The 17,530-nt window shown below is 42.7% G+C and overlaps 1 protein-coding gene across 2 annotated transcripts in view; it reads left to right on the top strand.

The window, feature by feature from the left end:
• The window catches only part of CUBN (cubilin), a 137,269-nt gene that overhangs the window by 28,723 nt on the left and 91,016 nt on the right, over positions 1–17,530 (top strand). The window contains exons 18-27 of one of the 2 annotated variants that reach the window (XM_083578438.1): positions 3,006–3,165; positions 4,687–4,865; positions 6,807–6,969; positions 7,267–7,483; positions 8,210–8,340; positions 11,327–11,513; positions 12,002–12,162; positions 13,215–13,396; positions 16,063–16,219; positions 17,217–17,404. In XM_083578438.1, coding sequence (XP_083434564.1) covers positions 3,006–3,165; positions 4,687–4,865; positions 6,807–6,969; positions 7,267–7,483; positions 8,210–8,340; positions 11,327–11,513; positions 12,002–12,162; positions 13,215–13,396; positions 16,063–16,219; positions 17,217–17,404 — 1,725 coding nt within the window. Of the gene's footprint in view, positions 1–3,005; positions 3,166–4,686; positions 4,871–6,806; positions 6,970–7,266; positions 7,484–8,209; positions 8,341–11,326; positions 11,514–12,001; positions 12,163–13,214; positions 13,397–16,062; positions 16,220–17,216; positions 17,405–17,530 lie in introns of both variants that reach the window. The other variant, XM_083578439.1, reaches the window with a different exon arrangement.

Genomic DNA, 17,530 nt, shown 5'->3' with positions numbered 1-17,530 from the left:
ATTAATATACTCTGTTATTCTAAAGTATATCCAAAAGAGTTGAGGTGGTCTTTAAAATAAAATAAAGACTTTAAATTCCAGTAAAAAAAATCTAGAAGGGGTTTCCACATCTAGTTTCTATGTGGCATCAGGTCAGCTGTTCAAAAACAGCAGTCAAAAATTTCCCCATGCTACTGTAAACCCCTCACTTCAGGCTCTTTGGGTCTCAGCCATCATCTGGGGCTCAGCTGACTCATTTGTCTTTATATAGCTTGAAACTTGCCTTTTGAGGGTGGAAAAACGAGAAAGGGTTCCTGTGGACTATCTTTAATATAAACTGAACTGTTATCTACAGCTTTGGCTTGTTGCTGTAATAACATTGCTCCTTCCTTCCTTCCTTCCTTTGACATTGGTTGGAACGAAGTGTAATTAATTTCCAAATCAGGGGGAAGCCTGGTGTGTAATGAAAACAGACAGCTTCTGTTTGTTTGGGCTCATAATTCCCTCCCCTAATTGCTGGCAAAACGGCAGTGAAATCCACTGCAACAAGAGGAACAAAACTGTTTCTGCCAGGCCCAATCACTTTGTGTTAATTCAGCAAAGCATTTACCTTGTTATTTGGCGATCAAATGCAGGAAGTGTAGCTTTGTTCTGATGTGTCTGCATTTCTTTGGCAACTCCTGGCACCCTGATTCCTTGCACATCCACTCAGCTGAGGAATGGAAGCACAGAACACTATAAAAAATGGCTAACAACCCAATACTGGAACTGCTCTAAAGCATCCTAACAAGAGGTGGGGAGGTGTTTCTTGCTGCTGCTTTCCTTTCCATGAAAGTTCATTGAAAGGCTATTATGCAGGTCATGTAGGGTACCTCCAGACTGCCACTGTTTTTCAAGAGAGGCTCAAGTGTGTATTGTCAATTTAGGTTTCTGCAATTAAAGTAGATGTAATGCTCTGCCGCCCCCAGCGCAGCAAATCCACTTTAAAAAGAAACCCAGACTTTTTGCTGTTAGGAAAGTGATGCAGAAATGCACTGAAACGTTTGGCACAAACAAATGATTAATGGAAAGACATAGAAACACCCCACAAATGAGATCGAGATGAGTGCTTGTTATCCTATAACCTTCCCGCAAACAAATCAGAATAAATGCTAGACAAAGACCAAATATAACAGGTGCTTTTTTTTTCAGCCAGAGCTATCAACAGCAAGTTATTTGTATGACACTTTTTATATATACCTCCCTATTTAGAGGGGAATCCCAGGCACAAATGCATGTAGTATGGATTATATTGTACATTGTGTGTACATGCCACTCTATATGGTGTACGCCAGCTAAGAAGAAGTGGCTTCTTCTTTCAGTTTAATTGTCACGGACACACTTAAATGCACTCCAGAAAGCTGTGTCTAATTGCAGCTCAGTATAATGGAGACACACAGATGTTTCAGAAATGTGACACGGCATATTTCTAATTGAAAACACACGAGAACAGCCCTTAGTGCCTGGGATCACTAAGAAGATGGTACTGCTCAGACATCTTACTGTGACAGCAGGATATTTCATGCAGAAAGGTCAATCTGATATAGCCTAAGGATTAAAATTATACAGGTATGTCAGTCCCTGGCTATACAGGACTTTATGGGTCACATTATACCAGCATGTTTAAAATAAATCAGAAATCTATTAACAGCTGTGAACTGAGATTAAGGTGGTTTATCCTTCCACTGTTTTCAGGTTGCATTCTACTCAAGACAAAGGTTTAGCACATTTCCAGTGGAGGCTGGTCCATTAGTACAAATGGGGCACACACAAATGTGTGATTCTTTTTTTTAATAGATTGCAGGCTTGTTCTGTGATACAGGATTTTGACATGGAGCAGGGGGCAGGGGCTTGAACTCTTTGCCCCATGCTGTTGTCTCAAACTGGATCTATGTGCAGTTGGAGCAAGCGGAAGCTTTCCCCATTCCCACAACGCAAGTGGTGTATGTCCAGTCTGGATCAGCACCACAGTGGGGGGTGAAACATTAAAGCTCCTGTAACACCTCCCCCTCCCCACCTCTCCCAGTAGTAGTTGTGTGCTCTGGATCCCTTCCCAATAGATTTACATTTTAAAAAGCTTACACACAATTGCCAATCCCATGGCTGCCATCACGGCTAGTTTAGCACTAGTGGCAGATGAGGCCCTGTGTTATTGGTGTGTTCTGGTATTTCCCCTCCGTTCTCATCATTTCTTTCATTAAGGCTTTCATGAAGTGTGTGCCAGGGTCAGGCCAGGGCTGGATTTAGGTTTGATAAGGCCCTAAGCTACTTAAGGTAATGGGGCCCTTTATATGTCCAGCTGTCCTTTGTCAACAACAAATTGTCACTTTTTTGTGTTGAATATATGCTATATGGACCTAACAGGTATCTAAAGCTATTTGCACATAACAAAATATGTATTTTATCAAAGTAATTGATACAGAAATGAGCGAACCAGTGATATTTTAGGGCGCAGGCTGGCAGGCGGGGCCCATTACTTACATCATAGGAGCTACACAACACAAAACACTGTTGCTGTGTGTAGGTTTTATTTTATTTGGGTTTTTTTATCTTATATTTTGGAAATGTACATCCAGGTGTTTTTTTCCTTTAATTTTTTTGGGGCCCCCACGAGAGTGGGGCCCTAAGCTATAGCTTGTTTAGCTTACACGTAAATCTGGCACTGGTGCAGGCATATCTGAAATAACACCATCTAACTTGTGAATGGTTCCTCTAGCCACTAGAGATTTGTGAATGATTCAGAGGGACTAAGAGGAGAGGTTGCCAGATCTTTAACAGCTTATATGTAAAGATTAAAATCACCTTTCTACCTTCTTCAGCAGCCAATATGGGAGACACCAGTTTGGTAAGCAGCAGGTGTGTTTGAATGCTGTTGTTTCTTGAACTGGAATTTGAATTGGTCTGGGGCACACCCAGCCATTCCCTTGAAAACATGGTTCTGGTTGATGCTTACCTTTTCAGTGGTTTCATTTTCTTTTGTGGTCTAGGTCCGGGATGGTGACACTGAGATGGACCCCTTAATCAACAAGTTCTGTGGCAACAATACACTTCCTTCAGCTATCACTTCCCATGGCAGCAACCTCTGGGTCAAGTTCAAGTCCGATACCTCAGTACAAAGATCTAGCTTCAGGGCTGTTTATGATGTTGGTAAGGGAAATGGTTCATAAATGCCGTGAGTCCTCACTTGAACCCAGGAGCAAATCAACTGAGCAAATTATTATCCCTTACCTGTGCAACACCGCCCTATGGGTGGGCCGTTATGTATTTTCTCCCATAGAACTCACTGGTGTCTGTTGGTGTTTATAGGACTAGACATGAGAAAAACTCTGATGGAGCGAATTCAGGTTTCATTAGTCAATCTCTCTAAAGATTTATTAATCAATTCTAAAGTGAAATTCCATGGACAACCTGAGATGTGGTAAAGAGTTGTAGCTCAGTGGTAGGGCATATGCTTTTGCACGCAAAAGGGCCTAGGTCAGCGGTTCTCAACCTGTGGGTCCCCAGATGTTGTTGGACTACAACTCCCATCATCCCTAGCTAGCAAGGCCAGAGCTCAGGGATGATGGGAGTTGTAGTCCAACAACATCTGGGGACCCACAGGTTGAGAACCGCTGGCCTAGGTCCAATTACTTGCATCTCCAAGTAGGACTGGGAATGACTTCTCCCTGATATCCTGGAGCTCCACTGCCAGCCAGGTAGGTCATATTGAGCTTTATGGACCAATGGTCTGACTCAGTATAAGGCAGCATCCTAGGTTTCAATTACTTTTAAATAAAGTTGATAGGGGAAAGAGAAGACATTACCAGGTTCTCACATGTCATCATGATGGAGCACACTATGGACTTATAGTAGCTATAAGTATCCCAGGTAGGTGATGGAACATGCGGTAGGACTCAGGTTTGATCTTTAGCATGTCTAGGTAGAGTTTTCTCTCTGAAACCCTGGGGAGCCACTGCCATTCAGTGTGTACAATATTGAATTTGGATCAGTAGTTTTGTTTGGTTTGAAACAGGGTGGATTTGATTTAAATCATTTATTTATTTTTACAGAAAGACTCATCCTTGCTGGTATAATCTTAATATTTACAACCAGGTGAAGGTTTCATTTTTGGGATAATAAATTTTCAGAGTAGTTTTTACAGTTATATAAAAAATTACTGATTTGAGTATACTATTAGAAATGCATAGACAGATAATTATGGAATTATTGTTAGGTTTGATAAGTTAACTGTTTATATTTGGACAACTTTTCTGGTGTACTTTACTGGAAGAAGAAAAATAATCATTTCTTTAATAACAATTTAAACCATTTATTTAACTAAAACAATAACATTATAGCATATGTATCCATGTTTGTTAACTGATGTGGTTAAACAAATTCTTTTTTTAAAAAAACTTAGACTGAGTTTTTTTAGACTGAAAAAATTAAAACAAATCCTTATTTCCTGATGAATAGCCTTTGGACTGTAATGTAACTTAAATAGAAAACTATCTTTAGAAAGAGTTTTCCCCCAAAAGCATTTTATTTTAAAAATGTGATTTAAATTTTAAAAAATCCGATTTTTATTTTTTATTTTTTAAAAACACCCATTGATGTTTATCCACCCTGATTTGAAACTGCTTCCTAGTATTATCAGTAGAATTACTAATGGTCCATTTCTATTGGCAGCCTGTGGAGGAGCTTTGTCCGGTGAAGGTGTCATCAGATCACCCTATTATACCAGGCCATTGTCTCATTACAAGATCTGCGAGTGGATCATCTCTCAGCCAGAAGGCCATCGAGTGATTCTGAACTTCACTGACTTTCGGCTCCGTAACATCAGCATTTGTGACTTGGATTATGTTGAGGTGAAGTGTCTTTTTTAAAAAAGAAAGAAACCCAAATATAAATCTTGGTTTATGGAGCTCAGTTTTACCAAAAGACAATTCTAAGTGTACTAAGTGCCAGTCCCTGTGAAACTGATGGGACTTTTATTCTGAGGAAACATATTTAGGGTTCAAATGAGGGAGGCAGGAGTGAAAGAGAGACGGAATAGAGTACTTTAAAGTTGGGTGAATCTGTCCATTTTCTGTTTTTATTTTTATTTTCCAATCTTAAATACAGCTCTCCATGTTTCCACATCTGTTTGCAATTGTTTTGAAAGTCCTAATGAAAATTCATTAGTGAATTTCTCCAGAAATACACACATTTCTGTGCAATTTGGCTTACTATACACATTGCAAAACACCTCCCCGTAATGTAATGATTTTTTTGGTTTGTTGTTTTCATTAATTATGGGCACTGTACTCCAGCACATGCATTTTTGCACATGTTACTTGGATGGAGAAGTGCACTGCAAATTTCAGAGAAGGAGAGCCGCATTTTGGTTCTGTTATTGTTTTGGAAAACATGGATTAGGTAGGGTCATCACCTTTAAGTGTGAAAAGAATAACAGTCCACTACAGTAGCACTACAGTAGGACGCGGGTGGCACTGTGGGTTAAACCACAGAGCCTAGGGCTTGCTGATCAGAAGGTTGGCGGTTCGAATCCCCGTGACGGGGTGAGCTCCCGTTGCTCAGTCCCTGCTCCTGCCAACCTAGCAGTTCAAAAGCATGTCAAAGTGCAAGTAGAAATAGATACCACTCCGGCAGGAAGGTAAACGGTGTTTCCATGCGCTGCTCTGGTTCTCCAGAAGCTGCTTAGTCATGCTGGCCACATGACCCGGAAGCTGTACGCCGGCTCCCTCGGCTAGTAAAGTGAGATGAGCACCGCAACCCCAGAGTCGTCCATGACTGGACCTAATAGTCAGGGGCCCCTTTACCTTTACCTTTATAGTAGCTGAAGGACCATCGCCCACAGGTAGAGAGCAATTTTGCATGCAGGAGGTCCTTGTTTCAATCCCTGAAATCTTTGAGTGAAACCCTGGAAAGCCACTGCCAATCAGTGTGTAGATGATGATGATGATGATGATGATGATGATGATGATGATGATTAATTTATTATTTATACCCCGCCCATCCAGCTGGGTTTCCCCAGCCACTCTGGGCAGCTCCCTTCAGATGTCTTCTAAAAGACAGATAGTTGTTTATTTCCTTGACAACTGATGGGAGGGCGTTCCACGGGGTGGGTGCCACCACCGAGAAGGCCCTCTGCCTGGTTCCCTGTAACCTTGCAGTGAGGGAACCACCAGAAGGCCCTCAGCACTGGACCTCAGTGTCCTGGCAGAAAGATGGGGGTGGAGACACTCCCTCAGGTATACTGGGCTGAGGCTGTTTAGGGCAGGCATAGGCAAACTTGGCCCTCCAGATATTTTGGGACTACAGCTCCCATCATCCCTAGCTAACAGGACCAGTGGTCAGGGATGATGCGAATTGTAGTTCCAAAACATCTGGAGGGCCAAGTTTGCCTATGCTTTGTTTAGGGCTTTAAAGGTCAGCACCAACACTTTGAATTGTGCTTGGAAACGTACTGGGAGCCAATGTAGGTCTTTCAGGACCGGTGTTATATGGTCTCAGTGGCCACTCCTAGTCATAAGTCTAGCTGCCACATTCTGGATTAGTTGTAGTTTCCAGGTCACCTTCAAAGGTAATCCGACGTAGAGCGAATTGCAGTAGTCCAAGCGAGAGATAACTAGAGCATGCCCCACTCTGGCGAGACAGTCCGTGGGCAGGTAGGGTCTCAGCCTGCATACCAGATGGAGCTGTTAGACAGCTGCCCTGGCCACATGGCCTGACTGTACAAGCCTGTTTCCTATGTATGCTTAATGTGGCAGCTATTTCACGAGTTCTGCACATTTGCCCCCTTGCAGGTCAGAGATGGAAACAATGTGAATGCTCCTTCCTTGGGGAAATACTGTGGTGAAACTGTGCCTTCAGTAATTCAATCTATGCGTAACAATCTATATATCAAATTCAGAGCTTTGTCTGCTGAAAACCTTGGCTTCCTAGCTGAATACAAGTCTTTGGATGCAGGTAAATGTTGCCTCCCTTCCCCCACTCTCTCTCCTTTTGACTCCCCGCCATTGTCACCAAATTACCTGGACTGATGTAATGAAAAGCAATTAAATTGTATAATTAAATCTACTTTTTCTGGAGAAAGTACAGTCCTTACAAAGGGCTTAAATGCACAATGCAAACGCTTTTATATAAAGTTAGAAAGTTTTTAACAAAAAAGTATATTATAATCAAACTGCTTTAAGGATTTATTAACTGACTCCATAGCTGCCTTGTGATGCCTTGATTTATACCCTGTTTTCCTCTGTGGTATAGCATGTGGAGGGACTCTCACAGAGCCAAACGGAATCATCTCAAGTCCTGGCTACCCAACGATCTACCCTCATGGTGTCAGATGTGCATGGACCATCTTAGTTCAGCCTGGTTACTTGATCCGTCTGACCTTTTCGTATTTCTACTTGGAATTTGATTACAACTGCAACAGAGATTACCTTGAAATCTATGACAACAGCACTATGACAACGCTGGGGCGGTATGCATATATAAAATCTGCAATCTGATACAGCAGGTGTGGGGAGCTTTCGGCTCTCCAGATGTTGCTCCCATCATCCCTTTGCTGTTGACAGTGTTTGCTAAGGCTGATGGGAGTTGCGGTTCAGTAACTTCTGGAGGGCCAAAGGTTCCCAGCACCTGCCACACATGCTAATATGGAGGAATAAATCCTATAGAATTCAGTGCAACTTGTGGGTAGTCAGGTATACGATTGCATTGTAAGTGTACTTGACGTAGCCTGCTATCACATCAAGCTGTTTTACAACCTTTTAAACCCTTCAGAGTGGCTGGTACAACACAGATGAGCAGAGTATGAATTTTACCATCATCATCACCACCACCACCATCATCATCCACTATCTAACTTTAATCAATACCCTGTCCTTTCTTTGTCACAACTTTGCCAGCCATCCTCTTTAAGGTATGGTAAAACAGAACAGTCCATTTTTTCTGCTCCTTATTACTTTGAAGGCTAGAATATTAACTGAGCATTTTAAAATGTATGGTGGTGACATACATTTCTTCATGGTTCTTCCCCTCCCCGAATCCCCACAACAACCCTGTGAGGTAGGTTAGGCAGAGAGTTGGTGACTGGTCCGAGGTCACCCAGTGAGCTTTATGGCCAAGTAGGGATTTGAAAACAGGTCTCAAAAGGGGGTTGATCTAACAGGTCAGTTATATGCTATTTATAATTGCTTTGTCTCAGGTACTGTGGGAGGTCGGTCCCACCATCTATGACCAGCAGTGGCAACACGTTGATGTTATCTTTTGTGACAAACCGCAATATTGCCTCTGAAGGGTTCTCGGTTAATTATGTTTCGTTGAATTCATCTACAGGTACGCTTTGACAATCACTGTGTCCAGGACCAGTGTTCTTGTTAGGTTCCCTGAGGCTGGCTCCTCCGGAAGCAGATGCTGGGGTGGGTGGGGATGTGTTTGCCGCATAAGCTGCCCTGCAGCCCCTGATCCATCTTGCTGACCTCAGGTGTTGCGTGGAGGTAGGTTTGGGACAAATAAGCTTCAAACAGCAATCCAGTTGGCTAGTGTGCTTAACAGCTGGCAGTCCCACATAGGGAGGAATGCAGCTTTCAAGCCTGGCTGTAACTAGTAAAAGTAAAGGGACCCCTGACCATTAGGTCCAGTCGTGACCGACTCTGGGGTTGCGGCGCTCATCTCGCTTTACTGGCTGAGGGAGCCGGCGTACATCTTCCGGGTCATGTGGCCAGCATGACTAAGCCGCTTCTGGCGAACCAGAGCAGCGCACGGAAATGCTGTTTACCTTCCCGCTGGAGCGGTTCCTATTTATCTACTTGCACTTTGACATGCTTTCGAACTGCTAGGTTGGCAGGAGCAGGGACTGAGCAACGGGAGCTCACCCTGTTGCGGGGATTCAAACCGCCGACCTTCTGATCGGCAAGCCCTAGGCTCTGTGGTTTAACCCACAGCGCCACCCGCGTCCCTCTGTTTGTAACTAGCCCATGATTAATTGAGGCTTGCCTTCTCCCAACAGGGCCGCAGCTAGTGACTGTCAGGGAAGAGGAGATCTTACTTAGTCCTTGGATTTTGAGTGAGCAAAGGCTGGCAAGGAATGTCATGCCTGGCAAATGCATTCACTCCAAGCTGCAGAGGGATAAAGATTCAATTTGAAATGTCCGTGGCTGAATGTTTCTAAACGGGCTTGCTTTTGAACTTACCCACAAAGGGTCTTTGTTTGGACTCCTTCTTTTCTCCGAGTTGGTAAAATTAAGTCAGTTAATTATGTTACTCTGTGCCAGTACAAGCAGGATTTCAAGTGCCGAGATTTTCTTCCATTGTCTGCAAATAATAATAATAATAGAAGAAGTTAGAGTATGTTCTGTAGGGGGGTGCAGGGTGAGATGGAGGTTGAAAATATTAGGATAAAAGGACTCTCGGGGAAAGTAGCAAAACTCTTTTGACAGGGAGAGATCAAATTAAAAGAAAAATCATGCCCAATGCAAGACCCTTCATCTAGCTTTTAAAATTAGAATCTTGGCAAATAATGGATCTGAATTGTGTTTCTGGAGGAACAGGAGAGGGAAATGTCCCAGCTTTAATTTTCTGGGTTGCGCAATGATGCATAAGAAAGAGACAACAAAATGGTGTTTTAATCTTCCACTGGCTGTTTACACAGCTCAGCTTCCAGCAGCTTTTATTGCCCTTTCCATGAGACCCAGCTTTGGACTGGCTTGGACTGGCAGGGATCAGAACCAGATGGGTCTAGCCATCTTCACACCCTGGCAGAGAAAGTTGTGCACAGCTACTCAGTACTATTTTACTCTCCCCTGGGCAAGCTGGAATTCATATACTGAAAATGGACGGAAGCACAAAGTTTCTCCTAATGGTTAATAAAAGCACCAAGACATCAGGCGATTTCCTGTTATTGACAAAGATCACCAACCCAAAACTTTGTGCCTGCACTATTTATAATTCACATGGATAGCATTTAATCTAGGAGCTGGATGCTGTGTTACTGAATAGGGTACCTCTGTTCCAGTTGGGAAATGAAAAAGGAAGAGTTACTCTAATAGTGTTGGACAAATTTACATGGAAGGACATTAGCCAAGCAGGATGTTTTAGTTTTATATTCATCTGTCTTTAATCTCCTCTGAACACTGTGCAGCTCTAAACAAAATAAGCGCACGAGGCATTAGGCAACCACACCATCGCTGCTTAGGTTTCAAGATCCATCCTCATTTACTGTGGAAGAACTGCACAGAAGAGATAATATTTAAATTTAGAGTTAATTGGTTTCTTCAAGAAGAGAAGAGAGAGAGAGAGAAGTACATTTTCCCTTAACTATATGCACATGTTACTAGAAGGATGGCACATATTTTCACAAAAGACATTGTAATAGGAACTGCCCACCTACTTTGCAATGGGAAACCTCCAACTGGGGCTCCGTCTGCACAAGATGGATATATTTTAATGCTTGAATCAGGGCCTAGGCTTTCTCTCTAGCACAGCATTTCCCAGCTTGACATTCATCGCCAGCCTTTGCTCACTCAAAATCCAAGGACTAAGTAAGATCTCCTCTTCCCTGACATTATCATCAGTCACTAGCTGTGGCCCTGTTGGGAGAAGGCAAGCCTCAATTAATCATGGGCTAGTTACAACCAGGCTTGAATGCTGCATTCCTCCCTATGAGGGACTGCCAGCTGTTAAGCACACTAGCCAACTGGATTGCTGTTTGAAGCTTATTTGTCCCAAACCTACCTCCATGCAACACCTGAGGTCAGCAAGATGGATCAGGGGCTGCAGGGCAGCTTATGTGTTTTTGATCTCCACCTCCCATCACACCTGACTGTTGGATGGGCTGGCTGGGGCTGATGGGAGCTGGAGTCAAGAGAAGTTGGGGAAGGGCCACAGGTCAGAGAAGGATGCTCTGACATCTAGTGTTCTGTGAACCATGTGCCTGGGTCATTTTTGCCCCTGCCGTTATCTCTCGCTAGCTATGTGAACCTGTCCTGATTTGGTCTTCCAGAAAAAGCAGAAAAGAAAACAGCAGAAAGGAACTTGGTTTGAGCTGAGGATGAAGTCCTTACCATCCCTTGAATATTACTATTTTTATCAATAAAAACTTTTTTTTTGTCTAGATAAAATCTTTGAATCTTCGGTCTTGATAGATGCATTTTAGCTTAAAGCGGTAGCAAAGAACAAGCAAAAATAATTTTGGGGGGAGGTGGTGGTTAGTAACAGGGGTTGCTTCCAACTCTTTGTATCCTATGAAGATCTTTTCAATGAGACCAAGATTCCCAATGTCTTTTAAACGTTGCCTGCCTGTCTCGTTCCATTTGCTTTCAAGTCTGTTCACATGAATACACGGAGGCGACCGGTGAGTTAACATCTCCAAACTATCCTGGCCACTATCCCAACCGAATGACATGCATCTACAGGATCCACGTGGGGAACAACAAACAGATTGCTTTGCACTTCACCAACTTCTCTTTGGAGGAAGGGGCCAGGTGTTCAAGTGATTACGTAGAACTCAGGCAAGTTTCTGAGATCTTCATAGTAATATCTTACAGGTTCATGAATCCACTTCACCTTGTAATATACCTAAGATGCTCCCTCTTCCAGCCGGTATCCCTGAACACCATACACTAAATATCCATTGCGACGTAAGGAGCTGTCTTCTACCTGGTCAGGCTGATTGTCCATTGACCCCAGTACTGTCTACTGTGATTGGCAGTGGGTCTCAGGGATATCATCTTTCCATCACTGCTACCTGATCCTTTTAACAAAGAGACACCGGGGGGCTGCAGAGTTGTGGGGCTGTGCTGCTCACCTCACCTCCCTCCAGCTGCATTGCTGCTGCATAAGGAGACAGGGCAGTGGCAGTGAGCTTGAATTCCATCATTGGGGAGGTGACCCAGGAAAACCCCTGCCCAACATTCCCACCAACTGAACCTCTTTTGGTGCTTGAACATGCAGCAGGGTTTCCTTTTAACCATCATTGTGCGGTTCCTCTTGATTGCAGAGATGGAGGTTACGAAACATCGCCATTGCTTGGGAAATACTGCGGCTCAACGTTGCCTCCAGTGACAATCTCCCAGAGTAACAAACTGTGGATAAAGTTTGAAAGTGATTTTTTGCATACAAGCACTGGATTCTCAGCTTATTGGGATGGAACATCAACAGGTAAAATCAGAACGTGAGATAAAGAAAGTGGTGTCTATTACTGTCAGATAGGGAGAAAGATATTTGTTTCTCTATCTTGTTGGCAAATCCTTCCCAAATAAAGCTCTTCAGCCTTTCTTATTGGGATCTGTGGGTGAGACTATAATTGGGTCCATTTACCTGCTGAGGACAGCAAACAGGGCCTCTTCAGTGGTGACGCCATAATGGTGGAACTCCCTCCCAAAGGAGGCCCACCAGGGTCCAGTTATGCCTCTGCTAAAGATGCTGGGGGAAATGTAGGCAGGCAGAAATAGTTTTGGGTTTTAATATTTAGAATGTTTCATACTATATTTTCTTACATTAATGGTGTGACCTTTCCATAAGCCATCTGGGCTTTTCCAAAGAAAAAGCAGAGTACTGCATACATTTTATAAATGTGTAAATCTGTCAATTGCTATCAATTGCAGTATTGAATGCTGTTATATTGGCATCCTTAATTTGGTTTTATAGATATTCATAGATTGATTTTATTGCATCCTAAGCCCCCTTGATGCATCTGATGGAAATACTGTCAATTAAGTAAATAACTAGTGGCAAGAAGGGGCCATGAAACTGCTGGTCCATTAGGATGAAAGGGACACTGCCTCACCAAACTGGGCTCCTTTGGGAGAAGGGGCAGGGTATAAATTCACTAAACAATTCTATGATTCTACAATTCTGCAATTCTACAATCCCTTGGGAAAATTTATGGTCTCTTCTTGATGGAAGTGAAATTACTGATTACTACTATTACTAGGGACAGGACTACAGCCCAGCTTTCCTTCCTCAGTGATGATACTTTGGCCTCTTGCCCTCCTGCCACTTAACCTTCAGTCACATTCTTGGTATCATCCAGAGCCACTGATTTTCAAACTACCAGTTCCCTGAGTAGAAAATGTTGCATGACATACACCACTTTCCTCCAATGTGGATGCGAAATGTTAAGGATTTCTCTCTTACTGGGCATGCACTTTGGACCTTAACAGAGGTTGGTCAACGTGGCTGAGCTGTGTTTTCTTTGTACTTGTTTTCAGGTTGTGGTGGAACCCTTGCAACTTCTTCTGGAATCTTTACGTCTCCCAACTATCCATTACCTTACTACCACAATTCAGAATGCTACTGGCTCCTCAAGTCAAGTCATGGAAGCCCTTTTGAACTCCAGTTTGATCAGTTCCACCTAGAGTCTCATTCAAGTTGTCAATATGACTATGTTGCTGTATGTACAATGGCTTATTTCCCCCCAATAAGGTTGATTATTAAGGTTGATCCCCAAGGATGGTCAGTACAAATCATGGCACTGTGTGGCTTGCTCTGGAGCAGCTTTCCTCAGCTTTCAGCCCTCCAAATTTGTTGGACTCCATCTTTTAAAACCTAATAAATATTACTTAAAAAAAAAAACAAATTTGTTGGACTCCATCTCCCATCACCAGTAACCATTGGCCATGCTGGCTGGGGCTGATGGGAGTACTAGGGACTGTTCTAGAGATAGGAAAGAAATGTTAAAAGAGACCTTCAACACCAATAGAACAATTCTCCACTAATAACCAGCCTTTTTTCTTTACAAAAATATTCCAAGCCACTCAGTGCCTGGGGGAAGGTTCCACCATGGTGGAAGGAGCTGTTGCCCATAGCTATGTATGGATGTCATTTCCACCCCTCATTTTCCCATTACTTAGTCTCAGGGGACACAGCCCTGGAGTTGCAATTTGCAATCCAAACTTCTTCCTAATCGAGGACTTTTCATTCTTGGCCATATTGGGCACTTTTACTCTATATGCAGTCAGTCACTGTGGTTGGTCTCAACTGTTCTAGGAAAGAAGAGTGCAAAGTAAGAAAGAAAAGAAAAGAAAAGAAAAAAGAAAAGAGAGTCCTTCTGGTTGCTATCCAAGTTCCAGTTGCTCCTTTTAGCCCCAAGAATGAGACTATAAATGTGGCTAAAGCAAGAATGGGGAGCCCATGGCCCATGGCCCTTCAGATGTTGTCCAAGTCCCATCATCCTCAACCATTCATTATACCAGTGGGGCTGATGGGAGTTGGTCCAACAGCATCTGGAGGTCCTCAGACTTGGCTTTCCCCTTAGCTGCTGATTCCAGTGTTGGGACCACTATCATGAAGTGGGGGAACAGGGTAGCTTCCCTCTCTTATGGGTTTGGGAGCAAACTGCTACTGTTATAACTCCCCCACCCCATGACCGATCTTTTCCCTTCTACACTGTCCCTTCCCTAGAGCTAGGACCAAGTTTGGAGGTCAGTAGTCAGTGATTTTCTCCATGCGATGGCAAAGGATAGGCAGGGACTTCAGTCGATGTTCCTTCATAAAGTGTGCCATCACTTTAAGAAATTCTAGAATGCGTTCTGCCACTTAAATTTCGCTTCCACAGAGAGCTGTCTTCTATAAAGATGAACATTTTTCAGCCTGAGCGGGAATGTGTCTTGCACATCAGGCTGTTAGCAAAATGCTTTAATGAATTATAAGAACAAAGGCAGCGAGTTCCCTAACAAGAACTCCATTGTCTGTCCATATTCAAATTGTTATATAAATGACCTGAATATTTTCCTTAATAATCAGAGTATTAGAATATCTTTTTACCCCCCTGGTGAATGCCCCCCCCCAAAAAAACAACAACAATCAGCATCCAAATGCTGGACATTCCAGCCACTTCTGTTATTCCTGAAAGCGCATATGAGTCTGGCAAATATTTGAACAGTCAGCATTATCCTAATAGTGCTTAGGTGCAGGGTCATGCTGAAGTTTTATAAGGTTTGATTCTGATGAAAACTGCCATGTCACGGTGGTCTAACCAAAAGTCCCTTCCATTCTTTCATACACCTTTCCAGTACCTGTGTGTAGCCACTGGCCTGGTTTGCATGACTTCGTAAGTCAAACTCTGGGCTCCCAGAGAAGAGCCTGCAACCACTTTGCTTCCAACCACGGGAACGCTTGGTTAAAGTGTCTCCTTGCTAGCCACAAACTGCAACCAAGAAGAAACTATGGCTGTGTTTCATGTTGAGCGAGGAGAGAGCTTAACTTTGAGACCAGGTTCAGATCACACACTAAGCCAAACCTCATCTCCACATGGCCATAGCTGTCAACGTTTCCCTTTTTTTAAGGGAAATTCCCTTATTCAGAATAGGATTCCTCGCAAGAAAAGGAAAAGTTGACAGCTATGCACATGGCATGGGATTTAAAAAAACCAGGGCAGAGCAAAGTGGCTGACAGCTGAATGTCTGCATGGTTCCAGTAAGCCATGATTTCACTTACTGTAGCATGACATGCAAATGCAGCCATGGTTTCTCTGCAGCTACTTTTGCACCCGCTTTCTTGTTTTTACTTTTCATCATGGTGTTATCCTGGCTATTCGGATATCGCATCAGGAAAAGTGGCACATAAATACAGCCAAATAAATAAATTACAGCACCAGGATGAAATAATTGCCAAAACAGATTCAGGTAGGCAGCCTTGTTGGTCTGACGCAGTTGAAATAAATAAAAAAATAAAAAAAATTGTCCAGTAGCACCTTAGAGACCAACTAAATTTGTTCTGGGTATAAGCTTTCATGTGCATGCTACTGGATAATTTTTAATTTTTTAAATTTATTTATGCCAAAACAGAAACATCCCACAGCAGACATCTCATGGTATCGTGAATCAAATATGTGTCTGTCTAGCCTTGTGTGACTTCAGTTAGCCGTACCCCATGGATTGTACAATAGGATTGCAGTATGTTCAACATGTGCTCATTTGCATACATTCTGGAGGAAATACGAGATTAATTCCCACTGCACTGCACATCTACCCTATGCTAAATATGATCTATGATCAATTTAGCAGTCAGCTAATACTGTTTTTACTTCTGTGTTTCTATTGCCCTATAACTATATAGGTCTATGATGGCAACAGTACCAATGCTAAGATGCTGGGCAAATTTTGTGATGACCAGATACCACCCACCCTCCACTCTACTGGGGACAGTTTGTATGTAAAACTAAGGACAGATGCCACTTTGAGAGGCGGAGGTTTCTTTGCTCGTTATAAGCAGAGTAAGTACTAACAATTTGATTTCCGTAACATGAATGTGGCAACCAGTTCCGGCTATCTCTGTGCGCATACCTTTGCTGATCCAAGTTATAAAGTTCCTTCCTCATTTCCATTTATTCAAGTATGTAATGACAAGACCAAGAAACATGACCATGAAGCTGAACTTCAGACCAAATTTAAAACCCTAGTGGCTTGGCCTGCAGGTCAGAGGTTCCCCACTCTTTCTATATAAGATACACTGTACCCCATTTTGTTCCTTCTCTATTTTTTTTCCTTTCCCCCATCCCATCTTTCCCTTCCCCCCCCCCCATAAAAATCATGAATAAAAAAGAAATCAGCATGTTGGTAGTACTGCTGCTGTGATCCAGCTTGTTATAAAGATTTGCTTAAACCAGAAATTTGTCCTATGAGACAATGATGATAAACTGTATATAATATATTGTCTGGGATGGACATAGCAGATGTTTTAAGATAGCTAGCTTTCTTTCTTTCTTTCTTTCTTTCTTTCTTTCTTTCTTTCTTTCTTTCTTTCTTTCTTCAAATACATGTTTATAAGGCCACTGGGATTTTTGGAAAGAGTGTTGGGGGATATTACATAAGAGATGATGAATAGGTGGGATTCTCCTCTACAAAATATCTCTCATTGTTAGTTATAGACATTACAGTTGTACCTTGGTTTTTGAACGCCTTGTTACTCGCACGTTTTGGCTCCTGAATGATCTAAACCCAGAAGTGAGTGTTCCGGTTTTTGAACTTCTTCTGGAAGCCAAATATCCAGAAATATATCCAGCGGGGCTTCTGCGGCTTTCGATTGGCTGCAGGAGCTTCCTGCAGTCAACCAGAAGCTGTGCTTTGGTTTCCAAACATTTTGGAAGTCGAACGGACTTCTGGAAGGAATTCTGTTCAACTTCCAAGGTATGAGTGTTGGTTGATGCTTTGAAAATATAGAACAGAAAACTTTAGAAAGTATAACCTTTTTTTTCAAATGTTTTTCACAAGTTTGCCAGGGTGTGGTCATTGCCAACCGTAGCCAAGGCATCTTAGAGAGTTTGAACTACCCTAATAAGTATCCTCCGGATTCACTTTGCACCTGGACCATCCAAACTACAACTGGCAATACACTCAACTACAGCTTCTCAGACTTTAGCACAGAAGGAGGAGAAAACTGTGGGCGTGACCATTTAAAGGTATGAAGAAAATATTTCCTGTTTTGCATATGGTGTTGAAAGAGGATCTATCAAAAAAAGGAACAAGGGCAAATCGAGAAGGAACTCTATTTGTTTGAGTTATCAAAGGGGAAGATATTTGAGCTT

The sequence above is a fragment of the Podarcis filfolensis genome, assembly GCF_964270895.1.
Source record: "Podarcis filfolensis genome assembly, chromosome: 12".
Lineage (NCBI taxonomy): Eukaryota > Metazoa > Chordata > Lepidosauria > Squamata > Lacertidae > Podarcis > Podarcis filfolensis.
This window is presented reverse-complemented; position numbering and strand designations above follow the sequence as displayed.